Below are 14,080 nucleotides of genomic sequence, written 5' to 3'. Positions count from 1 at the left end.
CTCACTAAGCAATCTGTATTTTGTTGTACATATTTTTATAGAACACCTAAATCTAATGCAAACCTGTAACAGTCTTCACATACAGAATGCATGAGTAAAAAATGTGCAACTTTGCAGCCGTTAGAAAGACTTGGTGACTCAGGCCCCATTTACATGTTGTATTGCTGCATAATCTTCTGAACTGTGATGTTCTTTGTCTTCAGAACCACCTTAAATGCCTTAAACGACAAGCATCTCGCAGGCTTAATGTTAAGGTTGTTTCTTGTTCTGTGTTGTTTATGTACATGTAAATGTACATTGTCTCTAGACAGTTCCACTGTGATCCCCTGTGCTCCACCAAGTTTTTAGTCTACAGCCAGCTGGATTAAACATACACATTGCTATTGCTATGAATGTTGTCACAGTAGCTCTAATGTAGTGAGAGGCTCCATTTTGAGACTCATACATTACCCATAAAACTTGAGCACTCGCTAGGATAGGGTTGATTGTTCGAACGGTGTTTTTATGGTGTTATAGATGTCATTTGTTTTCATGATGGAAGTAAGGAAAGTTTAATTTATATATGCATTTGAAACTTCTTTCTTCTTAGGACAGGGAATGTTTTACATAAAAGCTGTCATTGGTTGTTGCTATGTTACAAAGACTGGATTTAAAGAAAAGTTTGCAACTCTCAATCACAAAACTCATGCTGAAGCCATCCTCTCAAATGAGCAAAGCGGACCTGAGAATGTTTTGTAAAGGATGTACAACTGCTCTTACCATCCCAAAAAGGTATGACCACGATATCTTTCAAAAACCAGAAACAGGTTTTGAAGGATCTCGTTTTAAAAGTGCAGGTTTATCCAAATTCTTAACTGGTAGATATTCTGGTACATTAGGTTCATTTGTGTAGTTCTTGTCTATGGCTATTTTATCAACGTAAGGACCATTCTGATATCTGGATACTGTGAAATATATCAAATATAGCCCAAAGTGATACTGCAAAGTAAAAAGTATGATACTGTATATTGGCAAAATTTTAACTGCTGGATGAATTAGTGAAATTAAAAAACTCAAATGGCTTGAGGTGGATTTTTTTTCCCCCAGCTCCATCATAGTTGTGCATACATCCACTCAGCTGCAGACTGTGGTAACACTGGGCTCTGCGATGTCACTCCACTAATAAAACGTCCCAATCATACTCCTCGCAGCAGCTTCTGAGGTAAGAACTCAGAGGGCCATTTTCTATTCAAGCAAGCAGATTGCCTTTACAGTACGTCTTTATGTTGTGTGGGGGTTTCAAGTTGAGAGTTAGTCTGTACTGCAAGTGAAGCAGCTTTTTTTCTGTATGTCAGTTGGTCTCTGCATGTAATTTTTGGTACACGTTTTGTGAATGTATTTTTTTACAATTTCTCAGTTTGCTAAATGTATGTTTTGTTATTTTTGATGTTTTTTGTGTGTTTGCAAATAAAAGTAGAAAAATTCTTTGTGAACATAATTTTATCTTCATTGTGACATCATGGACATCAAAACTGATGAAAGATAAGGAGTAGTGTGGCATCTTGGGAAATATATTTCTTTACAAGAGTTAGATAAAGGACTGATACCACTCATGTCTGTGCACCATGAATGGAGCCTGCCAGGACCACATTAGCTTAGCTTAGCATAAAGACAGGAAGCAGGGGGAAACACTAGCCTGGCTCTGTCCAAAGTTGAAACATCCATCTACACGTATCTTACTTGTTTAATCTGTACACAAACAATAACGTAGAATGAACAGTTTGTGATTTTACAGAGATACATGCTGTAACTATTTCAGTGACTTCTAGGAGTCTCCGCTGGTTGCCTGGCAACCTCACAGTGACAAGACTGCAGGAAGTTGCCACTCTTGGGTGCCGTTTGCCAAGAAGTAGTCACTAGTAGTCTTTATGCTAAGCTAAGGTTATCGCCTCCTGGCTCAAGCTTCACATTTCACTCACAGACACTCACCGGCAGGGATGTTATTCATCTAACTCTCACCAAGAAAGTGAATAAACATATTTCCCACCAGAATGTTGAAACTATTCCTTTAATCTTCATCAATCACTGTGAGATGTAATAATTTGCTTACAATAATATATGAACATGAGTTTACAAATATAACTGCATGAGATGATCTAAAAGGGCATCTTGCATACATGTATACCCTGTTAGATGAGTTTTTTGTGGTAGGCAGATCTGCACAGAGGACAGGAAGGTCTGCTCTCCACAGTAAAAGCCTCAAAGGCCTCTAGACAGAGCTGATGGAAGAGGTGGGAACAGGACAGAAGCACGGTGCGTCTATATTGTCGAAGGCTGGATGTACCCGCTTCTGTTGGGAGGCTCGGGAAGCACAATGCAGTCAGGCAGATGGCGCAGTCCCAGACACCTCTCTGGATAACCTGTCCAGGAAACAAACAATGTAAGTTCTTTGACTAACTTAAAGATCCCCTCCAGACATGTATTAAGACATATACAAATAGTCTGCTTGCAAATAATGTGGCTCTGAATATGGGCAAAAAAAAGATCATTTCCACATTTAAATCGTAATACCTTATTAAAATTAATTATTACTGTAATTAATTGAAAATGCAACTTTAGTTCGTTTCTAAAGTTTTCCTGCTGGACACAAGATGTCTCCTACATCACTGTAACCTCTATTCTCAGTATCTGTGCACTGGTGATTTCAAGTTTCTACATCACACTTGTATAAGTTGCATACTGGACCAGGATTTACTTCCAAACGATGTCACATAGCATGCTTGTAGGCCCCGCCCCTTAAAATCTTTTCTTTCAATGAGCACAGAGAAAGTTTCCACTTTCTTAAGATGAATGTGAAAACACCCTTCTAGTGTCAAACTGTGCACATACATCATTCTGCCCAGTGAAGCTCAAACATGCAACTGTGGGAACAGGTAGTACATATTTTTGAGTGGAGACGGACTTTAAGAATATTTACACCAACAGTCGGAGGTCATTTTTGCATGTGGATTAGGCAGTAATAACTGTGCCACTGCTATTTGCTTATAAAGTCCTCTGAATCAAATCTGTTTGCAACTAGTTGACAAGTTTCATCAGACACGGGGTGATAACGTGTTTATCAGTGATCCTTATAAAGCAAAGAAACACATGCACAGCTCTGCCAATGATTAACCAAAGACAGCTTCCTGTATTTAGGGGCCAACATGCCCCACCGTTAAATGTTTCATAACGAGCTGCACTCCGCTTTATAGAGTTTGCACCCGTGAAAAAGGTGCAAGGTATGTGTTGAAAGCACATTCACTGTTTCATACTCCATGTCAAGGCTGAGCCACTCCTGCCTTGTGCTCAACCTTTTCACACCAGATAAAGAAGAGAAGAAAAAAAAAAAGAGGAAAAAAAAAAAGACATCTTCTTTGCACACACTCCACCCCCTCTATGGAAAATGGTACTGGTTGCAATGAAAGCCAACAATGGAGCCTTATGGAACAGCAAATCTTAATGTCTTTTCAATTCCTTCGCAGCAGTCCAGGCGATGAAAAGCCTGCCGTGCATTATCAGACTGGCTCATGTTTTTTGTAAACACGGAGGATTATTAGCCTACCCACTGCCATTCACTTGGTAAAGTGAATGATCACCTCTGGAGAGATGTGTACTTTCTATCCAGCAGCTGTGATGCTGTCGTCCCCATGCAAGCATTAACATGTCAAGGGAAAGGCAAGGCTGGGAGAGGAAGAATCAGACAAGGATTATATATTTTTACGGGGCCTTGTTTAAGGATAGAAGTGGCTTCGGGTTCAGCAGAGTGCATCTTGTTCCTGACCTGGCTCTCTATTCGGTCCCAGTCGTTCTCCTGAGGTTCGGAGATGTGCTTTCTCTCCAGCTGCTGGAACACTCGTCTGCTGGATGACAGCGAGCGGTTGATATCACTCAGAAAAGCCTCCGTGTCGGTGTGACAGTATCGGACAAAGCTGTCATTCAACTCCTGCAACTAATTAGAAAACCCATTTTAGTGGCACAAAGGAGGCATGTTTCATTCAGATACACAATGGAGTCGTGTTGTCGGCGAAGGCTAATTGTGTGTGTGTATTGTAATGGCTGAGGCACGCTGACAGGGTGCAGTTGTTAAACAGCCAGATCAATACAGTCACGTCTCCCACTAACATGGAGAATTAATGGAAACCAGTAAAAAAGGAAGATAGTGCTGGGAAACATGGAAACACACGCATCTCTGACACTTTTTCTGTCTGGGTATTTTATAGATCGATTCCAGTTTTAAGGCAATAAATAAAAGATTCAGTATGTACCCACCATAATGTTACCCCTGGCAGTGTGAATAAGGCTTTGAAACAGCATTCAAGCAGTCATGTATGGAAAATAGATAATCCGATTAAAAAGCCAATTAAATTAGCAAAAATATAATAAAATCTAAATACCATAGACATTTGAAGGTATATATTTTTGGTTTAGGTATTCTTTCTGAACAGAGGGCAGAATCAGGGACTTGGACTCCTGACTTCAGTCTGTCTACAGCCCAGTTTCTATGATGTTAATTTCAGCTGGAGTGCACAATCACCTCTTCCAGTCTCAAATTGACTGATTTTAAAGATTTCTTTCCAGTGTCTGTCCTCCCAGAACTCATCTGTCTTTTCCCATTTACAGCAGCTGTTGCTAGGCAACAATTAATGCCTGCATAGCATATTTATATCCAAAACATATTCAGTAGTGAATTAATAGGCTATTTATATATATATATATATATATATATATAAGTTTCAACAGCACTATGAATTTGACCAATTAATTTATAGTTCTGCATGTAACACAATTAAATAATAATTGAACCATCTCCATGACAACTGAACAAACTGCATACACCAATGGAAGACCATGAGATGTGGGTGAAAGCCAACCAAGTAAGGAAGCTTTGTGATGAGAATGTTTTGTTAAACATTTTACTAAGTGACTCCATGATAAAAACTATACATTAATGTAGGACTACAACTGGCTGAAGATTTTTCTCCATTAACCGTCAATAAAGTGTAAAAATATAAAATTTGTGACAAACACTCTTTGCCCGAGGGAATGTCTTCAAATTACTTGTTTTGTCCAAACAACAGACCAAAGAGGGAGGATATTCACTTTACTGTTACATCAAATAAAGAAAAGCAAAATCCTCACAATTAAGAAGCTGAAAGTAGGGAATCTTTGGCATTTTGTGTAAAAAATGACCTAATCGATTATCAAAGTTGTTGGCAATAATTTTCTGTCAGTCAGCTAACAGTTGCACCTCAAAGTTAATGTGTTGCATTACATCTGGGAAAAGTCATGTAAACTGCCTACATGCAATTAGTGCAACATGTCACTAAGAGTAACATTAGCCTCAGCACCTGCTTGCACACATGTACGTGTTTTCTCTGTTTATGACTCACCTACACACACATACAAATACAAACCCCATCCCTTAGCCTGTCAGAATTGCTTTACAGCTAGGCTTTTATCACTAATTAAACAACTGTTGACCATTCGGATGGAGGGTTTTATGAGCCTGGCTGACTTTTCGACAGTCAAGGCAAACAGTACAGCCTCTGGTGAACTTTGCCTTGCTCCACAGGAGATGCGGACGAGAGAGGACACAGAGGGGAAGAGGAGGTGGAGCGCATAGGCGTTATCTCACGGCAATCCATCTAGATGACGGTAGTGTCCCCCTTAATGTGTTGACTAAGGGTCGGACCTCCGAAGCGAATAAAAATTGAAAGCTGGGCATCAGGATCAGCTGATAAGACTTCTGTAACTGACCTGATATGTGGGAGTTTTTTTTTCTTCCAGGGAACACCTGTGGCTTCATGGTACAAAGATGCTTTATTGCCTCATGCTATTACAAGGAAAACTGAAAGAATAGGTTTCTCCGTCTCACACAGGTTCCAGCCCAGCACTAACACGTCTGTTTGCATTACAGTCAGCTAAGCAAATAAGTCTTCCCCTTGAAAATCAAGTCAATCAGACCTGTCAGCGCTGTGTTGCGCAGCTCAAAGCTCTTGAAGATCATCCTCAGTGTGACAAAAGACATGAGACAATCTCATGACCACCCACAACCACTGAATCACACAACATGAATGTAAAGTGACTGACAGCGTCTATGACTCCATCCTAAGCATGTGGACCCGGACATGGCCTAATGTGTTAGAACACAGTTAATTGGCTCAGTAAATGTGGTGTCTTTGTTTACATGACATCTTAAAGGCATGGTTTATAGGCGAGATGATAGACACTGACAGGGGGATGGGTAGGACACTCCGACCCTTGCAACACGTAATAAGTGTGGCCCTCACGCATTTATCACTTTTGCTTAATCAGCCCCTTTGAAGCACAGGGGCACTCTGCATGATTACCACACTCCACATAGAAATAAACAGGGCCTGTTCTTAAAGACATTGGACATATAGTACACAAGTAGGAGCTATGACTATTTTAAAGCAGGGTCATTAGATGATTTTGTGTGAGAAATTACTCTGTATCCCTGAAAAACTGATGTCTGGTTAAGAGAAATCGTGACCAGTCTCGTCCATGGTCAACCAAGGCCTCAGTTGGGGGAGGTTCACTAGGTGGCAATGTTCCCTTTTCCTGAGAGCCACCATGAAGGCAACACAGCCTCAGAGTCAAACAACTCCATCCACTGGCTGCTCCTGAGTCCACTTTTAAATAATCCTTCCATCAAGTCCAGTCTTTGCATGATTTATAGCTTTTGAAATGGGACTAGAGAACAAAGCCTGAAATGACAACCTGCTCGACCTCACCTCTTCACCCTTTCCCATCCAACCCAGTAACAGAGCGACACACACACACACACACACACAAACAGACACACACACACATACAGATAGATGAAGGAATACCAGACTTAAACATGCACAGGAAACATCAAGCTTTTGTGTTGACGCTGGAATGTCCAGACTGTTTGACTAAAACACAAAACTCTCTCCACATTAGTGGACAAACAGTGTATGATTCACAAAACATCAAAGGAGCTTGAGAGGGTGAGAGCAGGTGAAGGTGTGTGTGTGTGTGTGTGTGTGTGTGTGTGTGTGTGTGTTTGTGTCTGTGTGTCTGTAGGTTAGCAGTGGGGTCAGTGAGTCCCTGAAACCCATGTCTCAACCCTCAAGATGTGATGTTCGTCACTGGCTTTATTTAACGAACTAAACAGTCAGAGTGAAGTGTAGGGGGGGAAAAGGAGACGTGAGGGGACAGATGCTAAGCAGGGTGACCTGATGTATGTTCGATGTGATCCAAAGAAGCATAATTAATCTAGAATTTCTGCAGTAATGTGATGAAGTCCAAACTCACCTTTGCTTCGAAGAATTTACGTCGCAGCCGTTTGTCTTTTGGGCAGATGGATTTTCTCAATGTCCGGTATCTTTTTCGAGCAGCGTAGCCTCGCCAGCATGCTTGTATTCTACACACAAACACACATTCAAAAAGAACAAAGAAACAACAATCACATCATCTGATAGGGTGGGATCAAATCTTACAAAAATGAGGTAAAGAGATTTGAAGAACAGACCGTATTTGCTGATTTCTATGTTTATATGAAGCCACTAGCTTCTTGGTTAGGCTAATTTAATTAAGTGGAAATAAGATTACATTATTTCTCATTTGTCAGACCTCAGCCAAATTACAACATAGATAAAGATGTATAGACAAGTCACATACAATAACTTTATGTACAACTATAGTGACAGCAATTTTAACATGCCTCCAATTTTGTATGTAAAGCAGATTTACTTTGCTCAAATTGAAATGTGCTATATAAATATAATTTCCTTGCCTCTGTCTTTTACAACAGCACACCTACTCTACTTTTAATATATTTCATATATAAAACATCTTTCAGTATTTGAGGATGTTTTTTTATGCTGTTTTGCTGCCTTAGTCACTTGGTGAGACAGTGTGATGAATTCTTATTGTTTGAAAGGGAATGTCAGTTCTATACATTTTGTATTTATATCTATACGTATAGAATTTGATCCATGACTTTTGTTTTTTTTTTAAATGTGTGGTTTAGTGCATGTACCTGGTGGCACACTGGTGTCTGAAGAGTTGAGCTGCATCGTGGATCACCCGTGTCTCATACTGCTGCTTTCTGCACATCGGGCAGCACTTCCTCCCAGAAAACCTCTCAAAGGCCTGCAAACATGCTCTGTGGAAAACATGAGAACAAGACAGCAACACCTAAAAAGAAACAGGGACATAAGTTACTCAGTATATGTGAAATAAAAAATTGTATTGTACATGCAATGAAACATGCATCTAAACCAGTATTAGAGTTTAGATTTAATTAGTTGACTGACTATAAGGGTTGTCTCCAGAGGATGCTGCTGAACGTGTATTCAGGTTTTCTTACAGTGCTTAGGAAAGCTCTCATCCAGTACACAGTCTGTGTTATGTGGTGTGTGTATGTGAGCCTTAAGCCATGCTAAATCTGTGTGTATTCATGCACGTGTGTGAATGTCTGTATGTATCTGCTTTTAAGTGTTATTTGCTTAGAGGATAGAGGGAGTCAGCATGACCCCCAGTGGGCCGGCTGGGACCTGGACTATAGTCTCCTCTACCTGTGAGAGGGAGTCTTTTATCGTCTGAAAGGAGACGGCCACAGCTATGGGGCTTGGCACACAAACCAGTTTACTCAGATCTCTAGAGGGCAGGGGGGAGGCATATTGATTTCCCATTGTTTTTGGCCTGACCAACACACTCCATCACCAGTGAAAGGGCCCCCTGCAGTGTACAATTTCCAGGAGCTCGACAAGCCATTAGAGCACGGAGAAATTTCACTTCTCACAGTGCTTTAAGGCTACAAGCTACAGTTTATGGACATAAAATATAGAAATGGAATAAAAATGTTATTCAAATGTACATTTCTTATTGGTATTAAAATAATATGAGCTGAATAGTATGCAAGTATCAACAATAGCAACTGCTGCTGTAAGCATTTTTAATTGTCATATTAATGCTTGAATGCAACACAAGACTGCGGCACACAAACGCATTGTTACAATATGAAAGCTTGCAGGAAAATGCCAAATCAACAAAGATTCCCTCTTGTCACTTTCCCTTGTTAGCAGGCTCTAATTAACTTTTTTTTTTTCCTGAGTCAAACTAATATTTACACGTGCATCTATGGCAACTGTGCTTTGTGAGGCCGCCTATTCTAGTCCCACATTCTTTAGGAGATTGGCATCTTTAAAGGGGATCGGAAAGGTGTAAAAGACTGAATGACCCTCACAGTAACACACTGATTGCTACATCATCACGTCACAGTTGAGTTCCAAGGCAGTATGGGTAAATTTGTACAGTTGTCTACACAGATTAGAACATACAGGAACTGCAGGGGGAGGTGGAAGGGTGGGCTTTGTGTGCCCATGCCTGTATACAGAAACACAGGTTTATCTGAGGACAGACAGAACATTGGAAACATCTTTTAAAAAAAAAAGAAAGAAAGAAAGAGGTCTCTCACAGAGTATTAACAGTAGCTACTGTGTTGGGGGAATACCTGAGGCTGAAGGAGAAACTCCTCCCTGCATATTGCACAGGGCTGAGCTGATTCCCCCTGCTGAACAGACCTCGCCTTGACCCGAGTCCATTCGTCCTCTGTCAATTTCCCTGCAGGGGAGGCCACCAAACCCAACTTCTGAGCTAAAAGAAACAGGAAAAATGCTGATTATATATTCATGTGTCACATAAATGGAGTCTCTCCAAATTTCCCAGTGTTCGTTTTACCTAACGTTAAAGGAGGGGGAGAAGAATCAAGGACATATTCTCCCTCCTCTTGCCGATCTCGTCTCCGCGGACCCCTTTTTTCCACTCTTCCTCTTGCTGCTGGATTTCTGGGTGGTTTCCTTCTCAGCAAAGGGTCAGAAAGTGAGACATGTGGATGCAGCAGGCCGTGTGTGATATGGTCTTGAAAGGCAGCGGAGGTGATCACCAGCTTGTTGCTAGCTTTGGACGTCAAGCCCTGTAACATATGATACAAATCACTGCATTTATATAGAGTGAGGAATGAGTCATAGCAAAACTTTATAAACTTGGCAAAGTAGAAAATGTAAACTCTATCGCAGACCAGGATAAGCAATAAATACAACTAAATGCATTTGGAACCATACTGGCTAGACCAAATAATAGCAAAAGGCAGGGATAAATCACTGCATGGCCAAATGGAATATGCTATAATTATAAAGGATAATTCACTAATGCAGCAATGAGTGTGGCAAAGAAATTACTTTTTTAAAACCGACACAAATCGTTTGGCTACAGTCTATCTTCTGGTTTCCATTAAAGCAATGGTAAGTGTAACCTCACTAACACAGGTGTTTGTTAATTATCTTAATAAAATGGCAGGTGCATAACAGGCAACGTGACAACGACACTAACGTTAGCTTCAAGCCTACTTCTATCAATAAAGTTAAAGACTAAATGTATAAGAAGAAACACTGACTGGTGTATCTGCAGCAGTTTTTAAAATTAGCACATTTTCATGAGTTTAAAATGAACAAAGTCGGGTAAACAAGTCCAGACCTTCCGCATTGCCATCCTATCAACACAGTGTTTGAGCGGTTACTAGGTAACCAGTCCAGGCCCTCCTCCTCCTCTCCACACGCAGCCTCATCGCTGCCTCTGATTGGCTGAACTGAGACCTCAGGGTTAGCTGATTGGTTATTGATTCCACATTAAAAAACACCATCAACTCGATTACCTACGTGATGTGTTTGATGTCTTTATGTAATTATAACACTTCCATCTTATACTACTACTCCACTACACTTTGTTACTATGTAGAAAATAATAAATTAGAATGTAAATTAGTCTATATGATATTATTGATGGTTGTAGATTCAATTCCCCAAAAGTATGAAGAACATTTGATATATGAAAATGCTGCACATTAGTAATAATAATCAAATAACATTCTGTTGCATAATGAATACTTCTGCTATGTAAGTACATTTTGTTGAAAATATGTAATACATTTCGGTAAGAAGCAGGACTTTTAATTGTAATGGAGTATTTCTACACTGTGTTTACTGCTGTTTTCATTAAAATAAAGGATCTGGATACTTCTTCCACCATTGCTGATAGTGTTACATTTACAAAGTTTTCTATGTCTATCCCCTTCTATCACCATGCAAAGACAATTTTGCTCTTTGAAACCAACGTGCTGTGTCTCAATCTCACTAATGATTATTTTATTGTCAGGGAGTTGTCAGTGAATAGTTGGAACCTGACCAAAGGAGGTTAGTATATGTGTCTAGGTGACTCACCAAGCTGTCGTCAGAGTAGGCACTGAACAAAGCTAAGCTGCTCATACCTGTGCTGTGAGCTAAGGGTTCCCTCCCAGTTCACCCTTACATGGAAAACCATACACACAAACACACAGTCCAAACCGTCTCTTTTTGTGAGCCTGATGAAAAGTTTGCTTTATTTCTCACACACGGCGCGGGGGTGTGTGACTTTTAAAATGCTTTGCAGCCTTGATTGACTTTGATGTGTTCAGTCAGAATCGGTGAAAACAGATGGCCGAGAAGAGGGCTAACGGTGAGGCCTGTCAATCCAGGGAGTCCTCTAAGAAAACAAAGTGAAGACCTGGCTCTGGGAGAGGAGGAAACCCCTGAGCTTCTCAAGAGGCTGCTGCATTCTTGAGATTAGGGCAAGAAAAACGCAGACCACTGCTGTTAATGCCCCAGACAAAGGCGTGGAACAATTTATTAGTTAAGAATTCAAGCTCAGACCTCAATCAAAGGCCTGTCGTCCACAATGCCAGACTTGGGGCTTTGGTTTGTTTTTTTAAAGTAAATAATCATGCTTAAAAGATATGGCAAAGATGGGGCTCAGGTCCACAATAAAGCCTGCATTCTCAACTGTCATCAGAATGGATTTCAGCGTGCGCTTTTATTTTCAACAAGTACATTGTTTGTCTTTTTCTTTATGAATGCCATTTTAAAGAGCTTTTTATTTAACTTTCTTCCCCCTGGACCTCTTTACCTCATCTGTGGTATTTCTGAAAAGACAACTCACCTTGACATGCAAAGAGCTGATGACTTAAGCGAACGGTTAAAAAAAGAAAAAAAAAAAGATGTGCGTAGGAACTGCTTTGCAAATTTGCAGGTTGAAAAGAAAAAATAATCTGTGAGTCCTCTGTGGTGCTAACTGAAACAAAGCTGCCAATGTGAATCATCTTAGGCAACTGTAGAAAATATCAAGTGAAACAAAATTGACAGTAATCAATACTTGAGTAAATAAAGCATCTAGAAGCGAGTAAATGTGCAACACTTTCATGATACTGAGTCAGTTCATACTCGTAAAACAGGTCTGTGTCCATACATCATACGCTGTGAAATATTGCATTGTTGTCAAATGAGTAATTGCTGTGAGATATAGATGAGAGAGGGCAGCCCATAATGGTTAATTAACAATTATGTCAGCCAGTGAGATGACCAGGAGACCAATCACTTTGATAGGAGACAGTGGAGGGGGACAGAAATCAAATTATTTTATGACTTGACCCATAATGCTTCCCTAACATGACTTTAATCACTCCATGGTGGATAGGAGTCCCCCATGGCTATCTGGGAGTGAACAAGTCAGGATTGGAGGATAGCAAGGCTTCACTATTTGATGTTATCTCCTGCATCATTGCTGAGTAAGTAAGCTATAAAAGAACACAGCCATCATTACATCCGTTTGGTTGCTTTTCAGAGAGATGGAGCTCCTAATGATTAGACATGTCCTTTGTAAATGAAATACAAATCACCTCAGGCTTTTGGTTTTACTTCATTTACTAAGTGCTACATTACCTCATACTTTGGACCTAACAATGGATTTCCTATAAATCTCCGGGTAGTTGAAATGATGAAGGGGCTCACATATCACGAAATGTGCCAGTGCTTATTAGCACTTGAGAAGTTATTGATCGGGCATTTTGATTAATGTCCGCTGGGGGCTATGGTGGCATTCAGAGGCCCATGGAGGACCCACTGTGCAACTGGCTGGGACTTCTCCCTCTCAATTACCTCCAGTTTGTGCTGACTGCCAACCTGAGCTTTGGCGAGGCGACAGCCACTGCAGCGCCCTGATGCCAGGAATAATAGGAACTCACCCTCTATTTCCCAATTCTTCTCCATTGTTCAGACATAAACATATTGAAATCAGGAAAATGGCTATGGAGGGTGGATAGAGTGTAGTGTATGGGTCAGCACCAGTGTAGGAAATTATTAGATAATTAGCAAAGTTGTGCAGACAGCATATGGCCCAAAAACACACTCAAAGATCCAGGGCTGGATCGTTAAAGATGCATATTCAATTAAGAGTTGTATAAAGGTGAAAAATGTAGCTAAAACAAGTCTCCCTTAGCTAGTTACCATTGCACATCACATAATGCATTGATGACGGTGGCCATTTATTTCAGACAGAAGTAGACAAAAGCAATGCTGCTTCTAGTCACATTGTGCCAGCTCAAATTACTGCTGTCACTGGAAGATTTTATCAGCTGCACCTAGTTTACCTCCATGAGTTGGCTGACAAACACTATCTCTGTTCCTGTAAAAGACGTCCGGCTACTTAGGCTGGTCAATTTTAGCATTAGCAAGTATAATAAAAATGTATAAAAGTATTAGTATTAGTATTATTTTCATTCTTACATGTCTGGCTGTTAGTTTACATACTTGGATAATAAGAGAGAGGTTATATTTATGCATTATTGCTAATTTTTCAAACATTATGTTGCCGACACTTCCAAAAGGCTTTTAGATGAAAACTGTTCTTGGATAGAGTTTGGCCCGGGTTGTTGGAGTATAAACCTACCTAAATCCAATAGAGAAGAAAAGAGCTGCTAACTCTATACCTACACCAACTTTCACGCTGTAGGCCTACAACACAGTAAATGTGCCATCATGAATGGGGTTTTTTGATCCTTTTTCTAAACCTAACCTGCAATTAAATTCAATTATGATTTATTTAAATAGTGCCAAATCATAACCACTTTTCATACAAAGCAGGTCTAGATCATATATAATATTATTTACAGAGACCCAACAATTCCCACTTTAAGCAAGCA

General features: G+C 40.2%; 1 protein-coding gene across 1 annotated transcript; it reads right to left on the bottom strand.

The window, feature by feature from the left end:
* Nucleotides 1-2,033: 2,033 nt before the first annotated feature.
* Nucleotides 2,034-10,560, bottom strand: rnf32 (ring finger protein 32). The gene is made up of 7 exons (XM_035669783.1): nt 10,546-10,560; nt 9,751-9,985; nt 9,524-9,666; nt 8,048-8,205; nt 7,321-7,429; nt 3,800-3,967; nt 2,034-2,399 (listed from the first exon to the last, which is right to left on the bottom strand). The coding sequence occupies exons 1-7, from the start codon at nt 10,558-10,560 to the stop codon at nt 2,169-2,171; spliced, it is 1,059 nt and encodes a 352-aa protein (XP_035525676.1). The 3' UTR covers nt 2,034-2,168.
* Between the last annotated feature and the right edge of the window lie 3,520 nt (nt 10,561-14,080).

Source organism: Morone saxatilis, unplaced genomic scaffold, assembly GCF_004916995.1.
Source record: "Morone saxatilis isolate NCDOM2014 unplaced genomic scaffold, NCSU_SB_2.0 Contig0, whole genome shotgun sequence".
Lineage (NCBI taxonomy): Eukaryota > Metazoa > Chordata > Actinopteri > Moronidae > Morone > Morone saxatilis.
This window is presented reverse-complemented; position numbering and strand designations above follow the sequence as displayed.

Bases quoted from the DNA above. Each gene is read 5' to 3' on its own strand.
- rnf32 (XM_035669783.1), bottom strand. The intron at 9,667-9,750 runs GTAAAACGAACA...TGTTTCTTTTAG, and splicing joins TCCCCCTCCTTTAACGTTAG to CTCAGAAGTTGGGTTTGGTG. The intron at 3,968-7,320 runs GTGAGTTTGGAC...TTTTCTAATTAG, and splicing joins GTAAATTCTTCGAAGCAAAG to TTGCAGGAGTTGAATGACAG.